This window comes from Aethalodelphis obliquidens, unplaced genomic scaffold (genome assembly GCF_003676395.1).
Source record: "Aethalodelphis obliquidens isolate GAN/ISIS:26980383/991018 unplaced genomic scaffold, ASM367639v1 scaffold45, whole genome shotgun sequence".
In the NCBI taxonomy this organism is placed as follows: domain Eukaryota; kingdom Metazoa; phylum Chordata; class Mammalia; order Artiodactyla; family Delphinidae; genus Aethalodelphis; species Aethalodelphis obliquidens.
Window position 1 is genome coordinate 8,877,127 of NW_020837989.1, and position 22,582 is coordinate 8,899,708.

General features: G+C 46.8%; 1 protein-coding gene across 11 annotated transcripts in view; it reads right to left on the minus strand.

The window, feature by feature from the left end:
• The window catches only part of ARHGEF37 (Rho guanine nucleotide exchange factor 37), a 108,563-nt gene that overhangs the window by 13,221 nt on the left and 72,760 nt on the right, over positions 1–22,582 (minus strand). For 7 of the 11 annotated variants that reach the window (XM_027081613.1, XM_027081615.1, XM_027081620.1 and 4 more), the window contains one exon: positions 20,985–21,649. In XM_027081613.1, coding sequence (XP_026937414.1) covers positions 21,440–21,649 — 210 coding nt within the window. In that variant the 3' untranslated portion in view covers positions 20,985–21,439. Of the gene's footprint in view, positions 1–6,218; positions 10,472–20,984; positions 21,650–22,582 lie in introns of those variants that run through there. The other 4 variants (XR_003427735.1, XM_027081618.1, XM_027081619.1 and 1 more) reach the window with 4 other exon arrangements.

Here is a 22,582-nt window from a genome sequence, read left to right on the forward strand (position 1 = left end):
GAAGAATAACCTGTACTTCATCCAGTTGTTGTAAGGATCGAAAATGTGTACAGAGTTCTCACATACAATTATAACGGTCACATATGGAAGGATCGCTTTTGTCTGTACATCACTGGACCAGGATCTCAGTGATGTCCAAACAAACAATGACTGATAAAGCGATGATACTTTATCAGAACCTCCTCAGAAGCTTCTTGAAAAATCCGGATTTCTGGACTCCATCCATGGGGATCATGATTCAGTAGATCTGAGGTGGGATCTGTGTATTAGTCTGGACTCTTTCTTTCTTTCTTTCTTTTTAATATTCCAAACCCTTTATTTTTAGAGTATCAGCACACTCCCAGAAAATTAAGTTCACAGCAGTTTCTGGGTACCATGATTTTTTGGGGAGAAAAACAAAGCTCCCAGGGTGATACCTATTATCCCCATATTCAACTTCCCCTTCTCCTTGTCTTCCTCCTCCTCCTTCTTCTTCTTTGCTCTATCCTCTTGGATAGATGGGTTGAAAAATTATATACCCTTAAAGATGTTGCATTCTAACCCTCAGTACTTGTGACTGTGATCTTATTTGGAAATAGGGTGTTTGCAGATGATCAAGTTAAGATGAGGTCCTTAGGGTGGGCCCTAATCTAATATGATTGAGTCCTTATAAAAAGGGGAAATTTACACACAGAGACAGATGCCTAGAGAGGGACGACCATGTGAAGACACAAGGAGAATAGCATCTACCAGCCAAGGAACAATTGAGGATACCAGAAACTAGGAACCCTTTGAAACCACCAAGATGCCAGTTTTCTCATATGGACACCAAGGGGGGAAAGTGGCGGGGTGAGGATAGGGGTGATAGCCTGGACTCTTTCAGTTTCAAGTTGCAAATACCCAACTCAAACTGGCTGAAGCAAAAGAAAAAAAAAGAAAGAAAAGAAAAGAGTAATTTATTGGCTCATACATTTGAATAGCCCAGAGGAATAAACTACAGACATGGCTGGATCTAGGTGCTCATAACATGTCATGAGCTTGCTCTCTCTCTCTCTCTCTTCTTTCATCCCTTGTCATGATTTGCCTCTGTGTTTGTTTCATTCTTAGCCAGCAGTCCCAGGCCAATGGCTACCAGCCTAGAGCCTCCGAAAAAAGAGAGCATCTCTTCCCCTACAGCTCTGACAAAATCCTGGGGCTGCCTGCTCCAACCTAGCTTTGACCCCTGGGCTGATCCCTCTGTGATTGGCCCGGCCTGGGGAACAGGCTTGACCCTGGAGACCACCCAAACTACATGGGGCCGTGTGAGGCAGTGACAGCTCTCTAAGGTAACCTAGGGGCTCTCCTCAGAAGAAGAGGAAATGGGTGCTGAGCAGATGAACACGCTACAGGTCTCAGAATCTGTATTTTTTACCCAGTCACCTGGTTGATTCTGATGCACAGGCAGGTTTGGGAATGACTGCTGGACAGATCACTGGTTTTAGGACTCACTAGAGCAATGGAATCCCTCTCCTCCTAGAAAATCTTAAACAGGAGAAAATAAACAAAATAGATATCCCAAAATGGCCCTGTCCTAGTGGAAGGAGGGGTTTGGGGGCCTTCTATCATCCCCCAAGCAGCCCCTAAAGCCCCCGCAAGAGCTCCCTTGAGCTCCCTGATTTTGCTGTTCTCTTTTCTGACTCTTCAGCCCTGCATTTGGTGCAGTGGACTGGGTGGGGTGGGAGGAGAGTCTCAAAGAGCTCACCTAATGCTGTGCCCGCTTCCAGCCCTCGCCCACGCCTCAGCAGCCAGTGCCAGAGGAGTAAATAGGGACAGGAAGGGCCAGTGGCTGACTTAGAAGGTGCGTCAGACATGCCACATCGGATGCTTCTAGCTTTGAAAGCCCATCCTGGCCCGAGGCCAAATGGCTTCATGGGCTCTGCAGAGCACTGGGCCCTGGGGCTGCATGGGCGTTGATGACCCGCCTGTCTGCCGGTGACAGAGGGGATGGCGGCAGGACTGCATTAGTGGTAGCAGAGGGAGATGCTACAGGGACACACTGGCTGGGGAGACGTGGCGGAGGATGAAGTCAATTTCACACTTTATTAGTCAGTCTGGGGCCAACTGAGGCCATCCTAAAACTGGGCTGAAGCCCCGACTCTCCCTCCTCCCTTCACCAGCAAGAAAGGCCTTTATCACCTGAAACTCTTCTTGTTGAAGGAGCAGTATTTTTTTCTACTCAAAACCCCATAGCATTCAAACAAGGAGTTGGGATCCCTTTTATTCTGCAGGAGACAAAGCTGAGGGGTGAACAAATCTGATGTGTGTGTGTGTGTGTGTGTGTGTGAGGCGAGGGAGGGAGTGGTGTTGAACCACGTTGTTTATTTATTCATACATTCATCCCTTACCTATTCAACAGACATATATTGAGAGCTTACTATGTGCCCGGTGCTCAGTGTAATAAAGCATAATGTCCTCAGGGAACCCCCATTCATTCCCCAGCTTTTCACTGAGCACCTACCAGGTACCTGACACCATGTCAAGCTCTGGGGATGCCGTGTGAATAGGTAGACACAGCCATTGCCCTCTTGGAGCAAGGGAGAGACCCTCAAGTAAGAAGGCAATTTCAACAGAGAGGGATAAGGACCCGAGTAGAGGCACACACAGGAAGAGCACCGGAACCAAGAAAGGAACGCTTCCTGGAAGAAGTGATATGCCACTGAGACTTGAAGGATGACTTGGACAGGGGACAGGGGAGCGGGAAAGGGTGTACCACCCAGGTGAAGGAGTGAGTGTGAAGGGGGACAGAGAGAGAGCAGTGCAGATTCAGCTCAGCCAGAGCTCAGAGTTCAAGGAGGGGAAGGGATAAACAGGAGCCAGACCATGAAGCCGTGGTCAAGAACCCTGGAAGGACCTCCAAGAGCCCTGGTTTCAGATCTCTGTTTCTGAAAGCTGACCCTGGTGGTGGCCCTGTGAAGGACGGAAGCCTGGGGGTTTGCTGGCGGTGGGGATGGTGAAAAGTGGGTGTCTTTGGGAGATCTGAGTGATAGCATGCTCTTGGGGCTGGTGGTTCTCTGTAGGCCAGAGGTTGAGTACTCGAGACAAAGACTGTACTGGGAGTCAGATGAAGCTGGGTTCAGAACCTGCTCTGTTCTTAACACCTATGTGACCTTCAGCAAGTATCAATACCTGTACCTCTCTGTGCCTCCTTCATAAAATGGGACTCTATACCCATCTATTGAGATAATAGTGCATTGAAAGGCACGCACACGGGGTTTCTGTAAGGGACATGAAAAACCTTGCGAAGACAATGGAAAGAACTCAAAACTCAGTCCATAGGAAAACATCTCAATGCAATCTCATCTGCTTCCTGCCTTCTTTAAAGCAATCATAGATCCAATGTTTTTTCCTTATATCCAGGGTTGAGATCCTAGCTCTGGACCTCTCTCTGTGGCTTTTCTGGACACTTGACTTCTTGAAGCCTCAGTTTCCTCATCTGTAAAATGGGGGTGAAAATACCAACTTGGTAGGGCTGTTGTGGGGAAGGACTGAGATGTGTGTAAGGTGCTTAGCACAATGCTTGGTACATAGTAGGTGCTGAATAAACAGGAGTCTCATTAATATTCTCCATTCTTATCATCACTCACACAGGAAACATGAGCACTTCCTTTGTGTCAGATCCTGTGCTGGGCATCAGAGACGAACTGAAAATAATAAAAATGTCTGTAATTGTTTATTAAATGCTTACCTGATCTAATGGCTTTTTATGTCTGTGTACATTGACGTTAATTAATTAAATCCCCATATCAATCCTATGCTGTACCTACTATTATTGTCGACTCCATTTTACAGAAGAGGAAGCTGATGCTCAGAGTAAGTGGACAACTTTCCCAAAGTCACACTATGGGTGAGGGAAGTTGGATTTGATCCTGCTTAGTCCGGTTCCTGGGTCCACACATGATGCCACCCAGCCTCTCAAGGGTCAGCCGTCCAGTGAGCCGCTCGGGACCTCCTCGATTATGAGTGACAGCTAGTCCACACAGTGGTCAAGCACTCTGGCATCTGACTGCCTGGGTTTGAAGCCCAGCTCTGCTGCTTAGAGTCTGTGTGAACGTGAGCACGTTACTTAACTTCTCTGTTCCTCTGTAGAGCGAGTGACAGAAACACCCTCATAGAATTGTGTGAGGTGACAGCCTAAATGAGATAGTGCATCCAAAGGCTTGGCCCAGTGCCTGGCACACACAAGTGCTTGAGAATGTTGGCTATTATTTTGAAGCAAAAGGGGAATTTACTGGTGCCCATAAACAAACTACAGAAAGGATGGGGTGGCACTGACTTTGGGTCACTGAACTGTGGGACTTGAACACTACCAGAGGGTGTCTATTGGTCTACCTGTGACTCTGTCTGTCTGTCTCTCTCTTCACTCATTCTCTGTTGCTGTCTTGTTCTCTCTCCCACCCACCTGTCCTCCCCGCCTCCCTCATTTTCTCTCTTCTCTTCCCATACCGGCTTCATTCTCTTGGGATCATGTTCCCAGGATGTGGGACCATAGGCCTCAAGTAGGATTGCCAGTTAAAATACAGGGCACCTAGTTAAATGTGAATTTTGGATAAACTAGGAATAATTTTTTAGTATAAGCATGTGCCATTTGGGACATACTAAAGGTTATTTGGATTTAGAATTGAATGAGATGGATAAAATCCTTATCCATCTTACTTTCTAATGAGGGAAGCAGACAACAAACAGATAAACTAGAAAATAGGAGGGAGTGGTGCAGTCTCTAATGACAGTAAGACAGGGTGATGAATAGTGAGTGCTGGGGTCAGGGTAGGAACAGTTGGACACTGCCCAGATGGAGCGGTCAGTGAAGGCATCACTGAGGAGCTGACCTGTGTGGCAAGAAGCCAGCCAAGGGCAGATCTGGGGGAAGAGTATCCCAGGGAAGGGAAGGGCCAGTGCTGAGTCCCTGAGTCAGGAAGGAGCTTAGGGTAATTGAGGAACAGAAACAGAAAGGCAAGTGTTGGCCGTATCACAGTGATCAAGGTGGAAAGTGGTACATGGTTCGGTGGGAGGGAAGCAGGGCCCATCACACAGGCCTGGTTAGGTCTGAGTAAGGAATTTGAGTTTTGTTCAGTTTTAAGAGGTGTGACATTCTCTAATTTACTTTTTGCGAAGGATCACTTTGACTGTTCTATGGAGAGTGGGTGAGGGGGAAGCACAAGGGTGGGAACTGAGAGACAGTCCAGAGGCTCCTGCAGAAGCACAGGGGAGAGAAGAGGAGTGGAGGTGCTGGAGAGGGAAAAAGTGGACAACTTTCAGGAAGGTTTTGGAGGTAAAGTTGACAGTCCTTGCTGAAGGACTGAATATGGAGGGAGGGCTGCGAGGAAGAGAGGAAGCGGAGTGAATCCCAGCTTTGTTGGCGTTACCCCTTACAGGAGCCTAAGGAAGCATGACAGGCAGTGATACAATTCAAATTCCATATTTGGTTTTATTAAAAATAATGTAGGGACTTCCCTGGTGGCTCAGTGGTTAAGAATCCACCTGCCAATGCAGGGGATACGGGTTTGAGCCCTGGTCTGGGAAGATCCCACATGCCGCGGAGCAACTAAGCCCGTGCGCCACAACTACTGAGCCTGCGCTCTAGAGCCAACGAGGCACAACTACTGAGCCCGTGAGCCACAACTACTGAAGCCCGCACGCCTAGAGCCCGTGCTCTGCAACAAGAGAAGCCACCGCAATGAGAAGCCCGCGCACCGCAACAAAGAGTAGCCCCCGCTCGCCGCAACTAGAGAAAAGCCCACGCACAGCAACAAAGACCCAACGCAGCCAAAAATAAGTAAATAACTAAATAAGTAAATAACTAAATAAGTAAATAAAATAACATTAAAAAATGTATTACGTGCATATTGTAATACATTAAGAAAAACAAAAACTACGTTATAGTCACAATACAAACTGCAAAAAGGAAATCTGGACCAGGTGCTTTTGGCTGGTATCTGTCCCCTCCAGGTGGGGACGGGGACACCTGACTCCTAAGGGGAGTGCCATGCCTTGGAATCTCTGGCCTGGGATGTGGCCAGCGGGGTGGTGTGAAGGGGAAGAAGATAGATGTTGAGATTTTTCCAGTTGTGTGCGTGTCACTGTATTTTTCTTTTATGTTCTGCCGCAGCTTTTGGTGAGGAGTGGAGGAAGGGTGAGAAAGAATTTGAGGAAAAAAGTTTAGCAATGTGGGAGGAAAGAAAGTAGTGGGGAGGTATACTCACAAAGGCATATCAGCAAGGCTGTCTTCCACTGCTTGGCCTGGGGCTGTGAAGAAGCTTCTTGGGAGGATGAAGATGAAGTAATTCAAGATGGCGAGCTCTAATCACCAGGGAGTATCCGAGGACGTGGTCACATTACATTCCCAGGGGAACAACCTTTGGCCTCTTAAGACGTCCACTTGCTTTCAGTTTGGAAAGAGCTCAGGCAGTGAGGGGCTATTTTTTCAGAGCCTGAGGTGGTGAAGGGTCAGGAACACAGACGTTAGAGCAAAGGTTGAAAGTACAAGGAGTGTTAGCCCAGAGAAGACTCGGGCTGGGGTCACTGCTGGCAAAGCTTAGGAGGAGTACATTGGAGGAGGTGGGAGCCAGCAAAAATAGCTGTGTCTTCGAGGATCAATCATTTAAGCAGCACTCATATGTCCTAGACTGCCAAAACCTCCACGCGTGATCCCATTTCCACATTCCAACGGCCCTCTGAGGTACGACTATTTCCTGGTTTACCCACAAAGAGGAAAGTGAGGTTTTAGAGACATGAAGTAACTTGTTCAACGAGGTCACACAGCTGGTGAGTGTGGAGTCAGGATTTGAATTTGGACATTTTGCAATGTGAAGTCTGGGCTCCTGATTACCACAGCCTCTTCATCCCAGACCCTCTCCCACGTCCAACGCATCTTGCTCCCTGGGTTCAATCCTGTCATCAGATGGGAGGATTTCCAGCAGCTCTGGTCCCCGGGGCTCAAAATGAAGTCCCTGTGTCCAGCTCTCCATCCTGCCTCTTGCCAGGATCTTCGTATTTTTAGTGGACCTGATCTTTAAGTCCCCAGGGCCTAGTACTTGAACCTCAACCCAAAGACTGGGATCCTACTGCCTGCTTTCTGACCTAGCCTTGATCTCTGTCCTGCCTGGACACAAGGTGATAGCTGTTCTCAAGTGCCCCATTATGGTTCTGGACACCTACTGCTCATCCCCACGTCTCTGGGGAGTGTGCCCTGAGATCACTGTGACCTCCCAACCTCACAACTCCTTCACCTGACTCGGCCTTCTTCCTAGCCTTGGCAGCTGGAACTGTGTTGCCAGCCCCAGCTCTGCTCCAGGGGAGAGGCCTGGGGCTCAGTACTAACTAGACACCAGCTTATCCTACAGAATAAGGTCCACAGTGCCTGGTTGCTGTTGCGATTTGTGTTTTCTTGTTTGTTTTTCTTTAGTTCGCAGGTCTTGAGAGCTTCCTATGTGCCAGCACTGGATTAATCACGTAAAGTGGATTTCCTCACGTAACCCTCAAAAAGCCCTGTGAGAAGTGAACAGAAGCTGTGGTGATTGCTAGTAGTGCACTAGCCTTTCCCCAGACCAAAGGCTCTGCTGATGTGCCTGGAATCACTGAGACCCCAGAATCAAGACAAGCAGGCTTTTTCCTGGCCAGAAGCCTCATCTCCACTTCCCGTCTCACTGACCGGGGGCTCACCATCCCTCCTGAGCCAGGGCCAGACTCGAGGCACTGTGGCTGGAAGGAGGCGACCCTCTCCTCCTGCCCACAGCCTGGCTCTGCTGTCACACAGTGGCCCTTGGGTCTCCTCTGTGTCCTTCTCTGGGCCCTGCAGAACAGCTTCAGTTGGCCCAAACAAGGGCTGCTCGGCAGATTCTCACAGCCACTGACCCTGGAGCGTGACCCACTCAGCTGCTGTCTATAGCTGAAGACACTTCCAAGAGATCTGGGTGGGGAGGGTCGGACTGTTCCCTGACCCAGGGAAGGTACAGCAGACCTGGTGATGGTCCCAATCTTCTCTGAGGGCTCGGCAGCCTGAGGGGCAGAGGTACCTAGGAGCCCCCCAGCTCTACTACCCACTCCCTCCCTGTATCCCTAGCTGCTGAGCTGCACAAAAGTCACTGTCCAGTCAGAGAGAGAACCACTCCATGCCTTGTGAACAGAGGGACTTAGGGAGGAAGTTACACAGGTGAAAGAAGATCCTAGAATCACCACAGGGATTAACAACAGCAAAAAGACACTCTAGTCTTTAGGTTGGAGGAACGCAGGGAAGAGGCAGCGTTATTAGGGCCCAGTATCTGAAGCTGTCTTACAGAAACTGGAAGTATAGCCAGGCCTGTCCAACGGGACCTAAGACCAAGAGGGAAGGACCATCCAGTGGAAGTGGGAACCATGGAGAAGACCAGCCAAGGCAGAGATGCTGCCTGAAGCAGAGAGAGGGAGAAATACCTTGGGTTCTCCCCTCCTTCCCCCTGCCAGTGCCTCCCATTGGACAAACCCACCAGAAAACCAGAGAACAAAGGATCCTGGGCAATGTAGTTCCCTGAAGTACAGAGCTGAGCTGGGCAGGGAATAAATGTGAGAGCAAGCAAGCAAATAACCAACCTCTGAGATGTGAGCTGCTCAGAAGGGGTGGATGCAAGTCCTATGCCCACTCTGGCCCAATCCTCCTAAGGCTCAGGGCTGTCCCAAACCTGCAGCCACTGAGCTCTCTTTCTACTCACAGGCCTCAAGGATGCCCAGACCCCTGAAGACAGGCAAATGGGCCCCAAACAGGGAACCCAGAACCACCCTGAGGTATCCTGGAAGCATGGTGGTGGCCTGAGACCTAACTGAACAGCATTAGCTGGTGCTCCTGAGCCCAGCATAAGTCAGAGCCCTCAAGGACAAATCTGATCTCACCCTCTCCTTGTTCCTGAATCTGCCAGTGGAGCCTCCAGCAAGGAGTCTTTGTCCCCAAAGCTGCTGGGTCCCCTTGGAACACCCTGAGAAGATGCTCCTGGATGTAAAGGGCCCTGAGCCTCTGACCAGAGTTGCTGCTCCAGCGCATCTGCATGCCTGATTATTGCCTGAGTACCTGCCTGACTTGTCCGGGTGCAATGGACTGCAGAAAGCCCTCTCGCTGGGGAGAGGCAGGAGAATCTGGGCCACTCCTGCCCAAGATTGGGATTGCCCTGGATGGGGAAATCTGCCCACCCTGACCCAGACGCAGCACCAGGGAACCGGACAAGGGAAAGTCCCAGGAATCTTTTGGGGTGTGACAGCAGCCTCTGAGGGAAGGGCTGTATCGAACCTCTACTAGGCCCTCAGGAGCGGAACCAGGGGGCTTCATCTACATAAGGGAGTAGCCAGGCCTTGTCACCATCCCAAATATAGAGAGAAAGGCAGGCCCTGCAAACCTTCCTCCAAATGTCATGCCATCTTTTCTAAAGTCCCCATAATAATATTTATTGAGAGCTAATGAGCCAGGTGCTGGGCTAAGTGATATTATATCAGTATCTCATTTATTCCTCAAAAGAACCTTGTGAAATAGGTACTATGGAGAGCCTCATGGGTGGTCAGAAAATATGGCCCACGATTGAATAAATGTTTGATGACAACAATAGTAACAATAGCAGAAAACGAAACAGTTCTCCCCAGAGATTCAAGGAAGGAAAATTAACATCTAATGAAGTAGTGAGTGAAGTGGAGACACATGACGGCATTTCACAGAAAACAGATGTGAAGCTAATTCTTCAGAGGAGATTCTCTACCAGGGCAGCCAACCCACACTCTGTGGCAGAAGATGCAAAAAGGGGGACCTGTTGTGACCCACACAATCTCCACACAGATTTCACATCAAAAATCAAAACAAAACCCTGGTTTCTGGCTTCTCTTGAAAAATCAGAATCTCTGGCACCACTGGGCCCTCATTCTGATGTGGCAACACTGGTTGAAGCCAAGAAGCTGCAAGCTCCTTAGATGGAATATGTATGCTGTGGTCCACCACAGTCCCTGCCACTCCCTAATGTCTTTCACCTGGCACTTCCTCTCATTTGCACCACCTGCCCAGCACCGTGGGCGTTTCAATTTGCTGAGGTGGCGCCTCCCAGCCCAATCTCAGGTGATTCCTAGAGCCCTGCTGCCACCTAGTGGTCAGAGTTCACATATTTCCTCCCTGCACAGCCGTGATGCTCCTGTTGTGATCCGCCACCATTCACAAGTGTTTCATTTAATCCTCTCACTCACCCTGTCAGAACAGGAATTGTACCCATTTTACAGATGAGAAAAACAGAAAACATAAGTTCAAAAATTACTGATAAGAAAACAGAAGAACAAGGTTAAGTGAGTGGATTGTTAAGGAACCCAGCTCCTCGGGATGTTGCCAGGAGTGGAATCCAGTTCTTTCCTTACCCACCAGTCCAGGTATTTGAGTCTCTGCCCTACCACAACAGATCCTAAAATGACTTTTCCATGCTGGAAGGTAGGTCCTGGGGGAGGAAGCCAGCGACTCCTTGAGAAAAGACAGAATTCTACAGTGAGTATTTTTTGGGCTGAATAGGGAGGACAACGCAGGCTGGGGGCCCTCACCAAACTTCCCCACATGCAGAAACCACAATAAATGAGTTTGCTACTTGCCTATGGCCAAGCGGGCCTTGAACTCAGGGGTTTTAAGGTCAAGTGCTGGGCACTTCTCATACCATTACACTGCCTCCCTGGGCCTGAGAAGGCTTCCCCTTCCCTTTTGCTTCCCCCAACCCTACTTATCCCACAAAGCCAGCACCTGCCCCACTTCCTCCAGGAAGCCTCCCTAACCACCTCAGCGACCCCAAAGCTCCTCCTTGTCTGAACACCCATGAGCCTGGTAAATAGCACCCTTCTGGGGCTGACGGCATCCTGCCTTGTGGTGCCAGGTGCCAGTCTGTCTTTTACAGCTGGATGGGAGATTCCTTGGAAGTAGGTTTCAGTGTTCCCATCCCATCTGGGCTGTTTATCTGAGCAACGTGTATTGAACATCTATTACTTGAGGCATATGACAAATGCTTAGGGAGATTCCAGGATAAACCAGAACTTGCATCCTAAAACACAACTCTGGGCGTGTCACTCCTCTGCTTGAAACCCTTTAGTGTCCCCCACCACTGCCCTCAGAATAAACCCCAAAGCTCCTTACCAGGCAGACCTCACTAAGCCATCTCGCACTGTACCCACCACCCTTACGCACACCCTGTGTTCCAGCTCTATAGCATTTTAGTTCCCTGATGAGCTGTGCTTGCTCTTAACTCTGGGCCTTTGCATGTGCCCTCCCTCCCACCTTCATCTAACCTGTTACCCATCAGCTTGGATATCACTTCTTCCAGGAAGCCCTCCTTAGCCACCAAGTCTGAGTCAGGGGCTGGCCTCTCCCCTGGGCTCTGGTGGCACCTGTTATCACCCTATCCTAACAATTAACACTGTGTTTAACTGTTGCCTTGTCTGCCTCCCTCATCAAACTGTGGGCTTTGGGAGGGCAGGGTCCTGGTCTCTCTGACTTCTCACTGCATCCCCAGCAGCTAAGGCCAAATCCTGGAGGCACCAAAGATGTGCAGTAGACACTCACTAAATGAACACATGAATAAAGGAGGTGCCATTTTTATATATGGCAAGTATCTAGTGAACAAATGCCACACTGGGGCATCTGACCATCCAATGGTTAGAGTCACACAAATTTCAGCGGCATTTCATCTTCAAGTCCTTTATTCCCAGTAGTTGACATCAGTTATTCACCAAGCTAGACTCACCACATTAACCAAGAATTCGCTCATCTTTCCTTTGATATTGTAATCTTGTCCTCATGTCTAAAACTAGGTTGGAGCCCAAGAGATTAAAGAGGTCTCACTCTGTTGCAGGGAGCAAGGGTCACCCTTGTGAATCAGTCTTCACCTCCTGGAAGTCTTGTTCAATTCACAGACAAATACCTTTGTAAGTCTAATATGTGACAGTCCAGCATTGAAATACATAAGTCACAAGGCAATGGTTCTAGGTATTTGGAGGGGGAAAGGCACATTACACAGAGTCCCCTGGAGAAAATTCAGGCCATTCTCCATCTTCTCAATTCTGCATTTTCTCACCCTTCAGTGACTTTTAATCTCATCCCCTAGGAGAAACCATTACCTATGTGCTACTGAATACATTGTTATTTTTCCTCATGAGATAGATTTGGTTCCAAGAATATTTCAGTTTTCTCCCTTATGCCTACAAGAATATCCAGTTTTGTTCAGGTCCTTTTCTTTTTTTGTGGTACGTGGGCCTCTCACTGTTGTGGCCTCTCCCATTGTGGAGCACAGGCTCCGGATGCGCAGGCTCAGCGGCCATGGCTCATGGGCCTAGCCGCTCCACAGCATGTGGTATCTTCCCAGACCGGGGCACGAACCCGTGTCCCCTGCATCGGCAGGCAGACTCAACCACTGCACCACCAGGGAAGCCTCTCTTCAGGTCCCTTTTAATGGCACTTAATAAATATACATTCTGGGACCTGACAGAACAGGCTGTCCTATTTCAAACCTCCTCTCAAGCTGCTGTTTTTTTATAACTTTTTTAAAAAATTATTTTCGACTGCATTGGGTCTTTGCTGCTGCACGCAGGCTTTCTCTAGCTGTGGCGAGTGGGAGCTACTCTTCGTTGCGGTGCGCGGGCTTCTCATTGCAGTGGCTTCTCTTGTTGCAGAGCAACACATGGTGCGCGGCTTCAGTAGTTGTGGCACATGGGCTTAGTTGCTCCGTGGCATGTGGGATCTTCCCGGACCAGTGCTCGAACCCGTGTCCCCTGCATTGGCAGGCAGATTCTTAACCACTGTGCCATCAGGGAAGTCCCTTTTTTTAAAAAAATAACTTTTAAAATTATTTATTTATTTTGGCTGCGAAGCTGCCTGTTTGAAACGTCTGAGCAAGTACAAAGTTTGGATGGGGCACATCCTAGCTAACAGCTTGTGACCATTTCCAACCCCGGGTCTATCTCGACCACCACTGTGTGTCTAGAGCAGAGGTCCCCAACCCTGGCCACACACTAGAAATACTTGAGGACCTCTCTGAATTCCTGAGGCTGGGCCACACCCCACACCAATTACATCAGCATCTCTGAGTGGGATCCTGGCTTCAGTCATAGTTAAAGCTGCCCCGGTGCAAGCAGTGGGCAGCCACGTTGAGAAGCCCTGAGCTAGGTTTCTAGCACTCTGTAGGCTCTCATAAGTATTATGGAACCACAGTTGGATTTCTTATTTTATTATCTGTTCCCCTGTGCTTCCTGTTTGTATCAGAACTCTGAGCAGGGAAGAGAAAGGAAAATGAGTCATGAGCATCTTGGAGAGTGAATTTGCTGCTGGGAGAGGGATTGAAGGGACTGAGTTTTGCATTATGTATGCAGCCTTCACACTTTCACAAGCCCAGAGGAGGTAAGTTACAGACTGACAAAGACATGTATAGACTTTTAAAGGCTCTCCAAATACCAGAGCTAACAGCTTTAGGCACTACAGCTATAACACAGAGATGTTCCTGGAATTAAGTCTAAACTGCCACATATTTTTACACACACTCTAAGGTGGGTTGGTTCCAAAAATTTTTTTTTCCCAAAAATGTTTTATTTGTAGCTACTTGGCTAATGGTCATGGCTGTAATATATATATATATATATATATATACACATATATATATATATATATATGACATTTTTTAAAACATCTTTGAGTATAATTGCTTTACAATGCTGTGTTTCTGCTGTATGACAAGGTGAATCAGCTGTATGTATACATATATCCCCATATCCTCTCCCTCTTACGCCTCCCTCCCACCCTCCCTATCTCACCCCTCTAGGTGGTCGCAAAGCACCTCTCCCTGTGCTATGCAGCTGCTTCCCACTAGCTATCTATTTTACATTTGGTAGTGTATATATGTCAATGTTACTCTCTCACTTCATCCCAGCTTACCCTTCCCCCTCCCCGTGTCCTCAGGTCCATTCTCTATGTCTGCGTCTTTATTCCTGTCCTGCCCCTAGGTTCATCAGAACCTTTTTTTTTTTTTTTTTTTTTTAGATTCCATATATATGTGTTAGCATACGGTATTTGTTTTTCTCTTTCTGACTTACTTCACTCTGCTTGCAGACTCTAGGTCCATCCACCTCACTAAAAATAACTCAATTTTGTTTCTTTTTATGGCTAATATTCCATTGTATAAATGTGCCACATCTTCTTTACCCATTCATCTGTCGATGGATGCTTAGGTTGCTTCCATGTCCTGGCTATTGTAAATAGTGCTGCAATGAACATTGTGGTACATCACTCTTTCTGAATTATGGTTTTCTCAGGGTATATGCCCAGTAGTGGGTGATATGGTAGTTCTATTTTTAGTTTTTTAAGGAACCTCCATACTGTTCTCCACAGTGGCTGTATCAATTTACATTCCCACCAACAGTGCAAGAGGGTTCCCTTTTCTCCACACCCTCTCCAGCATTTATTGTTTGTAGATTTTTTGATGATGGCCATTCTGACCAGTGTGAGGTGATACCTCGTTGTAGTTTTGATTTGCATTTCTCTAATGATTAGTGATATTGAGCATTTTTTCATGTGTTTGTTGACAATCTGTATATCTTCTTTGGAGAAATGTCTATTTAGGTCTTCTGCCTATTTTTGGATTGGTTTTTTTTTTCTTTATATTGAGCTGCATGTGCTGCTTGTATATTTTGGAGATTAATCCTTTGTCAGTTGCTTCATTTGCAAATATTTTCTCCCATTCTGAGGGTTGTCTTTTCGTTTTTTTTATGGTTTCCTTTACTGTGCAAAGGCTTTTAAGTTTCAGTAGGTCCCATTTGTTTATTTTTGTTTTTATTTCCATTACTCTAGGAGGTGGGTCAAAAAGGATCTTGCTGTGATTTATGTCATAAAGTGTTCTGCCTATATTTTCCTCTAAGAGTTTTATAGTGTCTGGCCTTACACTTAGGTCTTTAACCCATTTTGAGTTTATTTTTGTGTATGGTGTTAGGAAGTGTTCTAATTTCATTCTTTTACATGTAGCTGTACAGTTTTCCCAGCACCACAGTACCATACTGTCTTGATTACTGTACCTTTGTAATATAGTCTGAAGTACGGGAGTCTGACTCCTCCAGCTCCGTTTTTCTTTCTCAAGATTGTTTTGGCTATTCGAGGTCTTTTGTGTTTCCATACAAATTGCGAAATTTTTTGTTCTAATTCTGTGAAAAATGCCATTGGTAGTTTGATAGGGATTGCACTGAATCTGTAGATTGCTTTGGGTAGTATAGTCATTTTCACAATGTTGATTCTTCCAATCCAAGAACATGGTATATCTCTCCATCTGTTTGTATGATCTTTAATTTCTTTCATCAGTTTCTTATTGTTTTCTACATACAGGTCTTTTGTCTCATTAGGTAGGTTTATTCCTAGGTATTTTATTCTTTTTGTTGCAATGGCAAATGGGAATGTTTCCTTAATTTCGCTTTCAGATTTTTCATCATTAGTGTATAGGAATGCAAGAGATTTCTGTGCATTAACTTTGTATCCTGCTACTCTACAAAATTCATTGATTAGTTCTAGTAGTTTTCTGGTAGCATCTTTAGGATTCTCTATGTATAGTATCATGTCATCTGCAAACAGTGATAGTTTTACTTCTTTTCCAATTTGGATTCCTTTTATTTTTGTCTTCTCTAATTGCTGTGGCTAAAACTTCCAAAACTATGTTGAATAACAGCGGTGACAGTGGGCAACCTTGTCTTGTTGCTGATCTTAGAGGAAATGGTTCAGTTTTTCACCATTGAGAACGATGTTGGCTGTGGGTTTGTCATATGTGGCCTTTATTATCTTGAGGTGGGTTCCCTCTATACCTACTTTCTGGAGAGTTTTTATCATAAATGGGTGTTGAATTTTGCCAAAAGCTTTTTCTGCATCTATTGAGATGATCATATGGTTTTTCTCCTTCAATGTGTTAATATGGTGTATCACATTGATTGATTTGCATATATTGAAGAATCTTTGCATTCCTGGGATAAACCCCACTTAATTATAGTGTATGATCCTTTTCATGTGCTGTTGGATTCTGTTTGCTAGTATTTTGTTGAGGATTTTTGCATCTATATTCATCAGAGATATTGGCCTGTAGTTTTCTTTTTTTGTGACATCTTTGTCTGGTTTTGGTATCAGGGTGATGGTGGCCTCGTGGAATGAGTTTGGGAGTGTTCTTCCCTCTGCTATATTTTGGAAGAGTTTGAGAAGAATAGGTGTTAGCTCGCCTCTAAATGTTTGACAGAATTCACCTGTGAAGCCATCTAGTCCTGGACTTCTGTTTGTTGGAAGATTTTTCATCACAGTTTCAATTTCAGTGCTTGTGATTGGTTTGTTTATATTTCCTCTTTCTTCCTGGTTCAGTCTCAGAAGGTTGTGCTTTCCTAAGAATTTGTCCATTTCTTCCAGGCTGTCCATTTTATTGGCGTATAGTTGCTTGTAGTAATCTCTCATGATCCTTTGTATTTCTGCAGTGTCAGTTGTTACTTCTCCTTTTTCATTTCTAATTCTGTTGATTTGAGTCTTCTCCCTTTTTTTCTTGATGAGTCTGGCTAATGGTTTATCAATTTTGTTTATCTTCTCAAAGAACCACCTTTTAGTTTTATTGATCTTTGCTATTGTTTCCTTCATTTCTTTTTCATTTATTTCTGATCTGATATTTATGATTTCTTTCCTTCTGTTAACTTTGGGGTTTTTTCATTCTTCTTTCTCTAATTGCTTTAGGTGTAAGGTTAGGTTGTTTGAGATTTTTCTTGTTTCTTGAGGTAGGATTGTATTGCTATAAACTTCTCTCTTAGAACTTTTTTGCTGCATCCCATAGGTTTTGGGTCATCGTGTTTTCATTGTCATTTTTTCTAGGTATTTTTTGATTTCTTCAGTGATCTCTTGGTTATTTAGTAGTGTATTGTTTATCCTCCATGTGTTTGTATTTTGTACAGTTTTTTTCTTGTAATTGGTATCTAGTCTCATAGTGTTGTGGTTGGAAAAGATACTTGATACGATTTCCATTTTCTTAAATTTACCAAGGCTTGATTTGTGACCCAAGATATGATCTATCCTGGAGAATGTTCCATGAGCACTTGAGAAGAAAGTGTATTCTGTTGTTTTTGGATATAATGTCCTATAAATATAGATTAAGTCCATCTTGTTTAATGTGTCATTTAAAGCTTGTGTTTACTTATTTATTTTCATTTTGGATGATCTGTCCATTGGTGAAAGTGGGGTGTTAGAAAGTCCCCTACTATGATTGTGTTACTGTCGATTTCCCCTTTTATGGCTGTTAGCATTTGCCTTATGTATTGAGGTGCTCCTAGGCTGGGTGCATAAATATTTACAATTGTTATATCTTCTTCTTGGGTTGATCCCTTGATCATTATGTAGTATCCTTCTTTGTCTCTTGTAATAGTCTTTAAAGTTTATATTTTCTGATATGAGAATTGCTACTCCAGCTTTCCTTTGATTTCCATTTGCATGGAGTATCTTTTTCCATCCCCTCACTTCCAGTCTGTATGTGTCCCTAGGTCTGAAGTGGGTCTCTTGTAGACAGCATATGTACAGATCTTGTTTTTGTATCCATTAAGCCAGTCTATGTCTTTTGGTTGGAGCATTTAATCCAGTTACATTTAAGGTAATTATCGATATGTATGTTCCTGTTACCATTTTCTTAATTGTTTTGGGTTTGTTTTTGTAGGTCTTTTCCTTGTCTTGTGTTTCCTGCCTAGAGAAGTTCCTTTAGCATTTGTTGTAAAGCTGCTTTGGTGATGCTGAATTCTCTTAACTTTTGCTTATCTGTAAAGGTTTTAATTTCTCCATCGAATCTGAATGAGATCCTTGCTGGGTAATCTTGGTTGTAGGTTTTTCCTTTTCATCACTTTAAATATGTCCCACCACTCCCTTCTGGCTTGCAGAGTTTCTGCTGAAAAATCATCCATTAACATTATAGGGATTCCCTTGTATGTTATTTGTTGCTTTGCTGTTGTTCTTGCTGCTTTTAAGATTTTTTCTTTGTATTTAATTTTTGATAGTTTGATTAATATGTGTCTTGGCGTGTTTCTCTTTGGGTTTATCCTGTATGAGATGCTCTGTGCTTCTTGGACTTGATTGACTATTTCCTTTCCCATGTTAGGGAAGTTTTCGACTATAATCTCTTCAAATATTTTCTCAGACCCTTTCTTTTTTCTCTTCTTCTTCTGGGACCCCTGTAATTCGAATGTTGGTGCATTTAATGTTGTCCCAGAGGTCTTTGAGACTGTCCTCAATTCTTTCCATTCTTTTTTCTTTATTCTGCTCCCTGGCAGTTATTTCCACCATTTTATCTTCCAGCTCACTTATCTGTTCTTCTGCTTCAGTTATTCTGCAATTGATTCCTTCTAGAGTATTTTTAATTTCAGTAATTGTGTTGTTCATCACTGTTTATTTGCTCTTTAGTTCTTCTAGATCCTTGTTAAATGTTTTTTGTATTTTCTGCATTCTTTTTCCGAGATTTTGGATCATCTTTATTATCATTACTCTGAATTCGTTTTCAGGTAGGTTGCCTATTTCATCTCCATTTATTTGGTCTTGTAGGTTTTTACCTTCCTCCTTCATCTGTAACATATTTTTTTGTTGTTTCATTTTTTTTTTTCTTTTTTGATGGGTGGTGCTCTGTTCCTGCCTTACTGGTTGTTTGGCCTGAGACGTCCAGCACTGGAGTTTGCAGGCAGTTGGACAGAGCTAGGTCTTGGTGCTGAGATGAGGTCCTCCAGGAGGCCTCACTCCAATTGATATTCCCTGGGGTCTGAGGTTCTCTGTTAGTCCAGTGGTTTGGACTCAGAGCTCCCACCACAGGAGCTCAGGCCTGACTTCCGGCCTGGGAACCAAGATCCCACAAGCTTCATGGTGCGGTAAAAAAAAAAAAAGAAAGAAAAAAAGGCACAGTACAAGATCAAAGAATAAAAAACAAAATAAAATTAGAAAGATAAAAAATATATTAGGAAAAATAATGAATCAACAAGGTAAAACAGAACCCCAATCTAAAAGAGAAAAAAAAAAAAGCCTTGGCTATGGGGGCGGAGTTTAGGCGGGGGTGGAACTTAGGCAGGGGCAGGGTTTAGGGTGGGGTGGGACCTAGGCAGGTAGGGGGGAGATGTTCAAGCATGGGGCGGGGCCTCTGCTTAGGACCTGCGCAGAGGGGAGAGGCAGCACGTGGAAAGGGGGCCCTCTGGAATGTGGAGTTCCGGAGTTTGGGGGTAGGGCCCTGAGTGAGGGTGTGTGGGTGGGGTTTAGGCCCAGCGCATTGGACGGGGTCTCTGAGTGTAGAGGCAGGGCCCTGGGTGGGTTGTAGGGCCAGGGCTCAGGCTTTGCACGGCAGGAGGGAGGCTCCAAGGGCAGAGGATTAGGCCCAGGAGCCCAACAGGGCTCCAACTGACCACGTTCCCTTCCGTCCCTTCGCGCCCCTACCCCACCATCCCCCCCAGGGTCTCCCCCGTCGCTGCTGGACCCCTAACCATGGGTGGGTCCCGCTGGGTGTAGGAACTCCTCCCCTCCCTCAGCCACCCCTCAGGGGTGCTGGTCCTGGAGGTTCGGCCTTTTTCTCCCCCTTTCCTCTCTCCCACTCCCTCAGGACCCACGTGGCTGGAGGGGTCCTCGGTGGGCAGAGGATCAGGCCCAGAATCTCAGCAGGTTCCTGGGGGCCTAAGTGGGTAGGGGAAACCTGGCCATGCTCCCTTTTGATCCTCTGCCCTCCCAATGGTTCCCCAATTTCCCTCTTTGGGCATGGGATCCCTTCCCCTCCCCCAGCTGCCCCTCAGGGGCGCCAGTCCCCTCCAGCCTCCACTTCTCCTCCCCCTTCACTCCCCCCATGCCCCACGTCCTACCCGGTCACTGTAGGTTCCTCCCATCCCCTTAGATGTCCGTGGTCGCCCACTGGTGCCCGGTAGGTGCCCTAGTTGTGAGGAGACGCGAATTCCGCGTCCTCCTAGTACACCATCTTGACTCTGCCCTCTCTGTAATATATTTTTAAACGATCTGTGATTTGTTTTAAAAGTTACAATGGATCACCTTTTCCCTCTCCTGTGAATCTTGGAATTTATGTGAGCCCCAAGTTACAACCTAGAGATGATGATCCAATAGCGGCTGCACCCAAATTCGCCCCAGCGGTCAGTCTTCCTTGAACAGGAACTGTTTTGAGGGGCTTCAATTTCTAAGTTCTAGAAAGGGATGACAGTAAGTTTGATCTCACCAAGTTCAAGAGTTTGGTTACCTAGATTGCAGCGTTGGGAGGGATCCTGGGTTTCTGGGAAAGGATGCCGCAGTGATTAATAATGTCCATCATGGCCATGGGCATGGCGAGCGGCCAGCCGATGGCTGGGGCCATCCTGAGACCACTTCCTAGACATCCTGCAATTTACATTTATATCACACTTCATGACTTGCAAGGAGCTTCCACATCCTTAGCATCATGTCATTCTCACCACAAGCCTATGAGTTAGGTCTTTATAGATGGGAAAACTGAGGTTGTGTCCTATGTCTGAGGGGCCACAGCCAACTGACATCACCTCCACTGTTGCCTCCAAGCCCTCAGCAGCCTCCTGAAACCACTGGGGGTTCCACTGGCTCCCCTTCTTCCAGAAACAGGAAACCAAGTCATTACCCACCCACCAGGCCTTTAGTTACCTGCTTAACATAGTTTCCTCTATGACTTGCATACCCCTCTGTCTCCTAATCCAGAGAACACAGCAGCAGTGTACAACTGCTGCTAACAGCCTCACACACCCCACCTAACACACCCTCAAAAATCCCCTCTTCCCTGGAGCAGCCTCTGCATTTGCCTTAACACATTCCAGAATCATGACTTGCTCACACCTACTCCCTGGCCCAGCCAAAAGTCTCCTGGGAACCTCTCCACTGCCCCGACAAGCCCTCATTCCCCTGCTAGAGAGGGCTCCCAGGGGTTCATTGCCCAAGATAACTCAGCTCCCAGCGTGGAGAAATAAAAGCTGACTGGTCGGCTGTTGTATCTCTTTATACCACAGGAAGGAAGTGAACTTCTAGGTCAGGCGGTTCTGGACTCTCCAGTGTGCCTCCATGCAACCACACAGCGCACAGGTAAAGCTCACCTGGGGGACCCACTCCCATGGGCAGGACCAGACGGAGCACAGGTAAGATTGGCCATAAGCAAGTCCTGGCCAATCAGCTGTGACCTGCCATCCCAGGTGTTGTGACTCAGGTTGGAACGCCCTCTTCATGAAGACATAATGAGCCGTCCTGGTTGGAGCCTTTCATGTTCATCCACGCCAGGCACTCTGCAAGGCCCACCTACCTCTTCTGGCTGCCTTCTGGGTGCCCTTCACCCCACCCTGGCCTGATTTCCCCATCCACCCCCACCTTCTCTTTGCTTCTTTTCCCTCCCAGGGTCACAGCCTCTAAGCCTCTTGGAACATGGGCTCCAAGGAGGGCACCCTAAGAGGGCAGACTCCAGCCCCACAGAGCTGGACCTGGGGCCCTGGCCAGGAAGCTGGAAGGCACATAGCCCCTCTGTCCGTTCACTTCCACAAGGCTCCATTCTGGGTTCCCCTTCTTGTCCTGGGCCTCCAGGACAGTCACCTGCTGGCCTGCCTGCAGACTCACTTCATGGCTGCTTCTGGCCACAAAGGGGTACACTGCCACCACCTGAAACACACGGGGAGCGACACAGAAATGGTCAGGGTGGGAGGACAGACAAACCTGACCTAGAGAAGCTGTTTATCCTCTTCCCTCCCACCCGACTCAGTCCCCATCGCTGAGCAGTCATTGCCTCCCAAATACATCCTTTGTCCAAAGCCATCAGCTACTTCCGCTACTCCCACTAATAGCTACTATGTGGCAGGCTCTTTGCCTGGTTTTGATTTTCACAATTCTCTAATTCTGTTTGCCCCATTTTTCAGATAAGGAAATTGAGACTCAGAGAAGTCAAGGAACTTATTCAAAATCACAGAGTGAAGCTGGCCTGTCTGACCTCAGAAGGGGTGCTCTCAGTCCACTGCTGCCATCTCACCGAGCAGGGGATGCAGCATCCCTTCCCCACAACCCTCCTCAGATCAAAGGGTGTCATCTGCCCAGGCCAGTTTCCCAGCTTGGAGCAGAGACAGGAAGGAGGTTAGGTGACTTTGTTGAAAGGCAAAAAAAAAAAATTGGAGGAGAGGGCATTTGTTAGGCTGATATTTCACCTCCCTGGGCCTCATTCTCATCATCTGTGAAATGGAAGTAATGATATCCTTCCCTCCAGCTAATTGTGGGAATTTAATGAATGGATGCCTGTGCCTGGTACATAGTAAGGGCTCAACAAATGCAGGCTGCTTTCGCTATTTTTACCATGACTTTTATTACTGTGTGCCAAGGCTCAGGAACAATCAGGGGCAAGGGGGAACTGGGATGACCCCACGTGAGTCCCATTGAGCAGCCCCACGACCAAAGAGGAAGCGGCTGCTGTGTCTGGGCAGATGGACAGCTGAGCTCACCACATGAGCCCCTGGGCGGGTGTTCCGGGACACTACTCACACTGGCGGCCACTGGGATTGAGTTGGGTGGCGAGGCTCTCTGGTGGGATCCCTGTGGGTTCTTTGC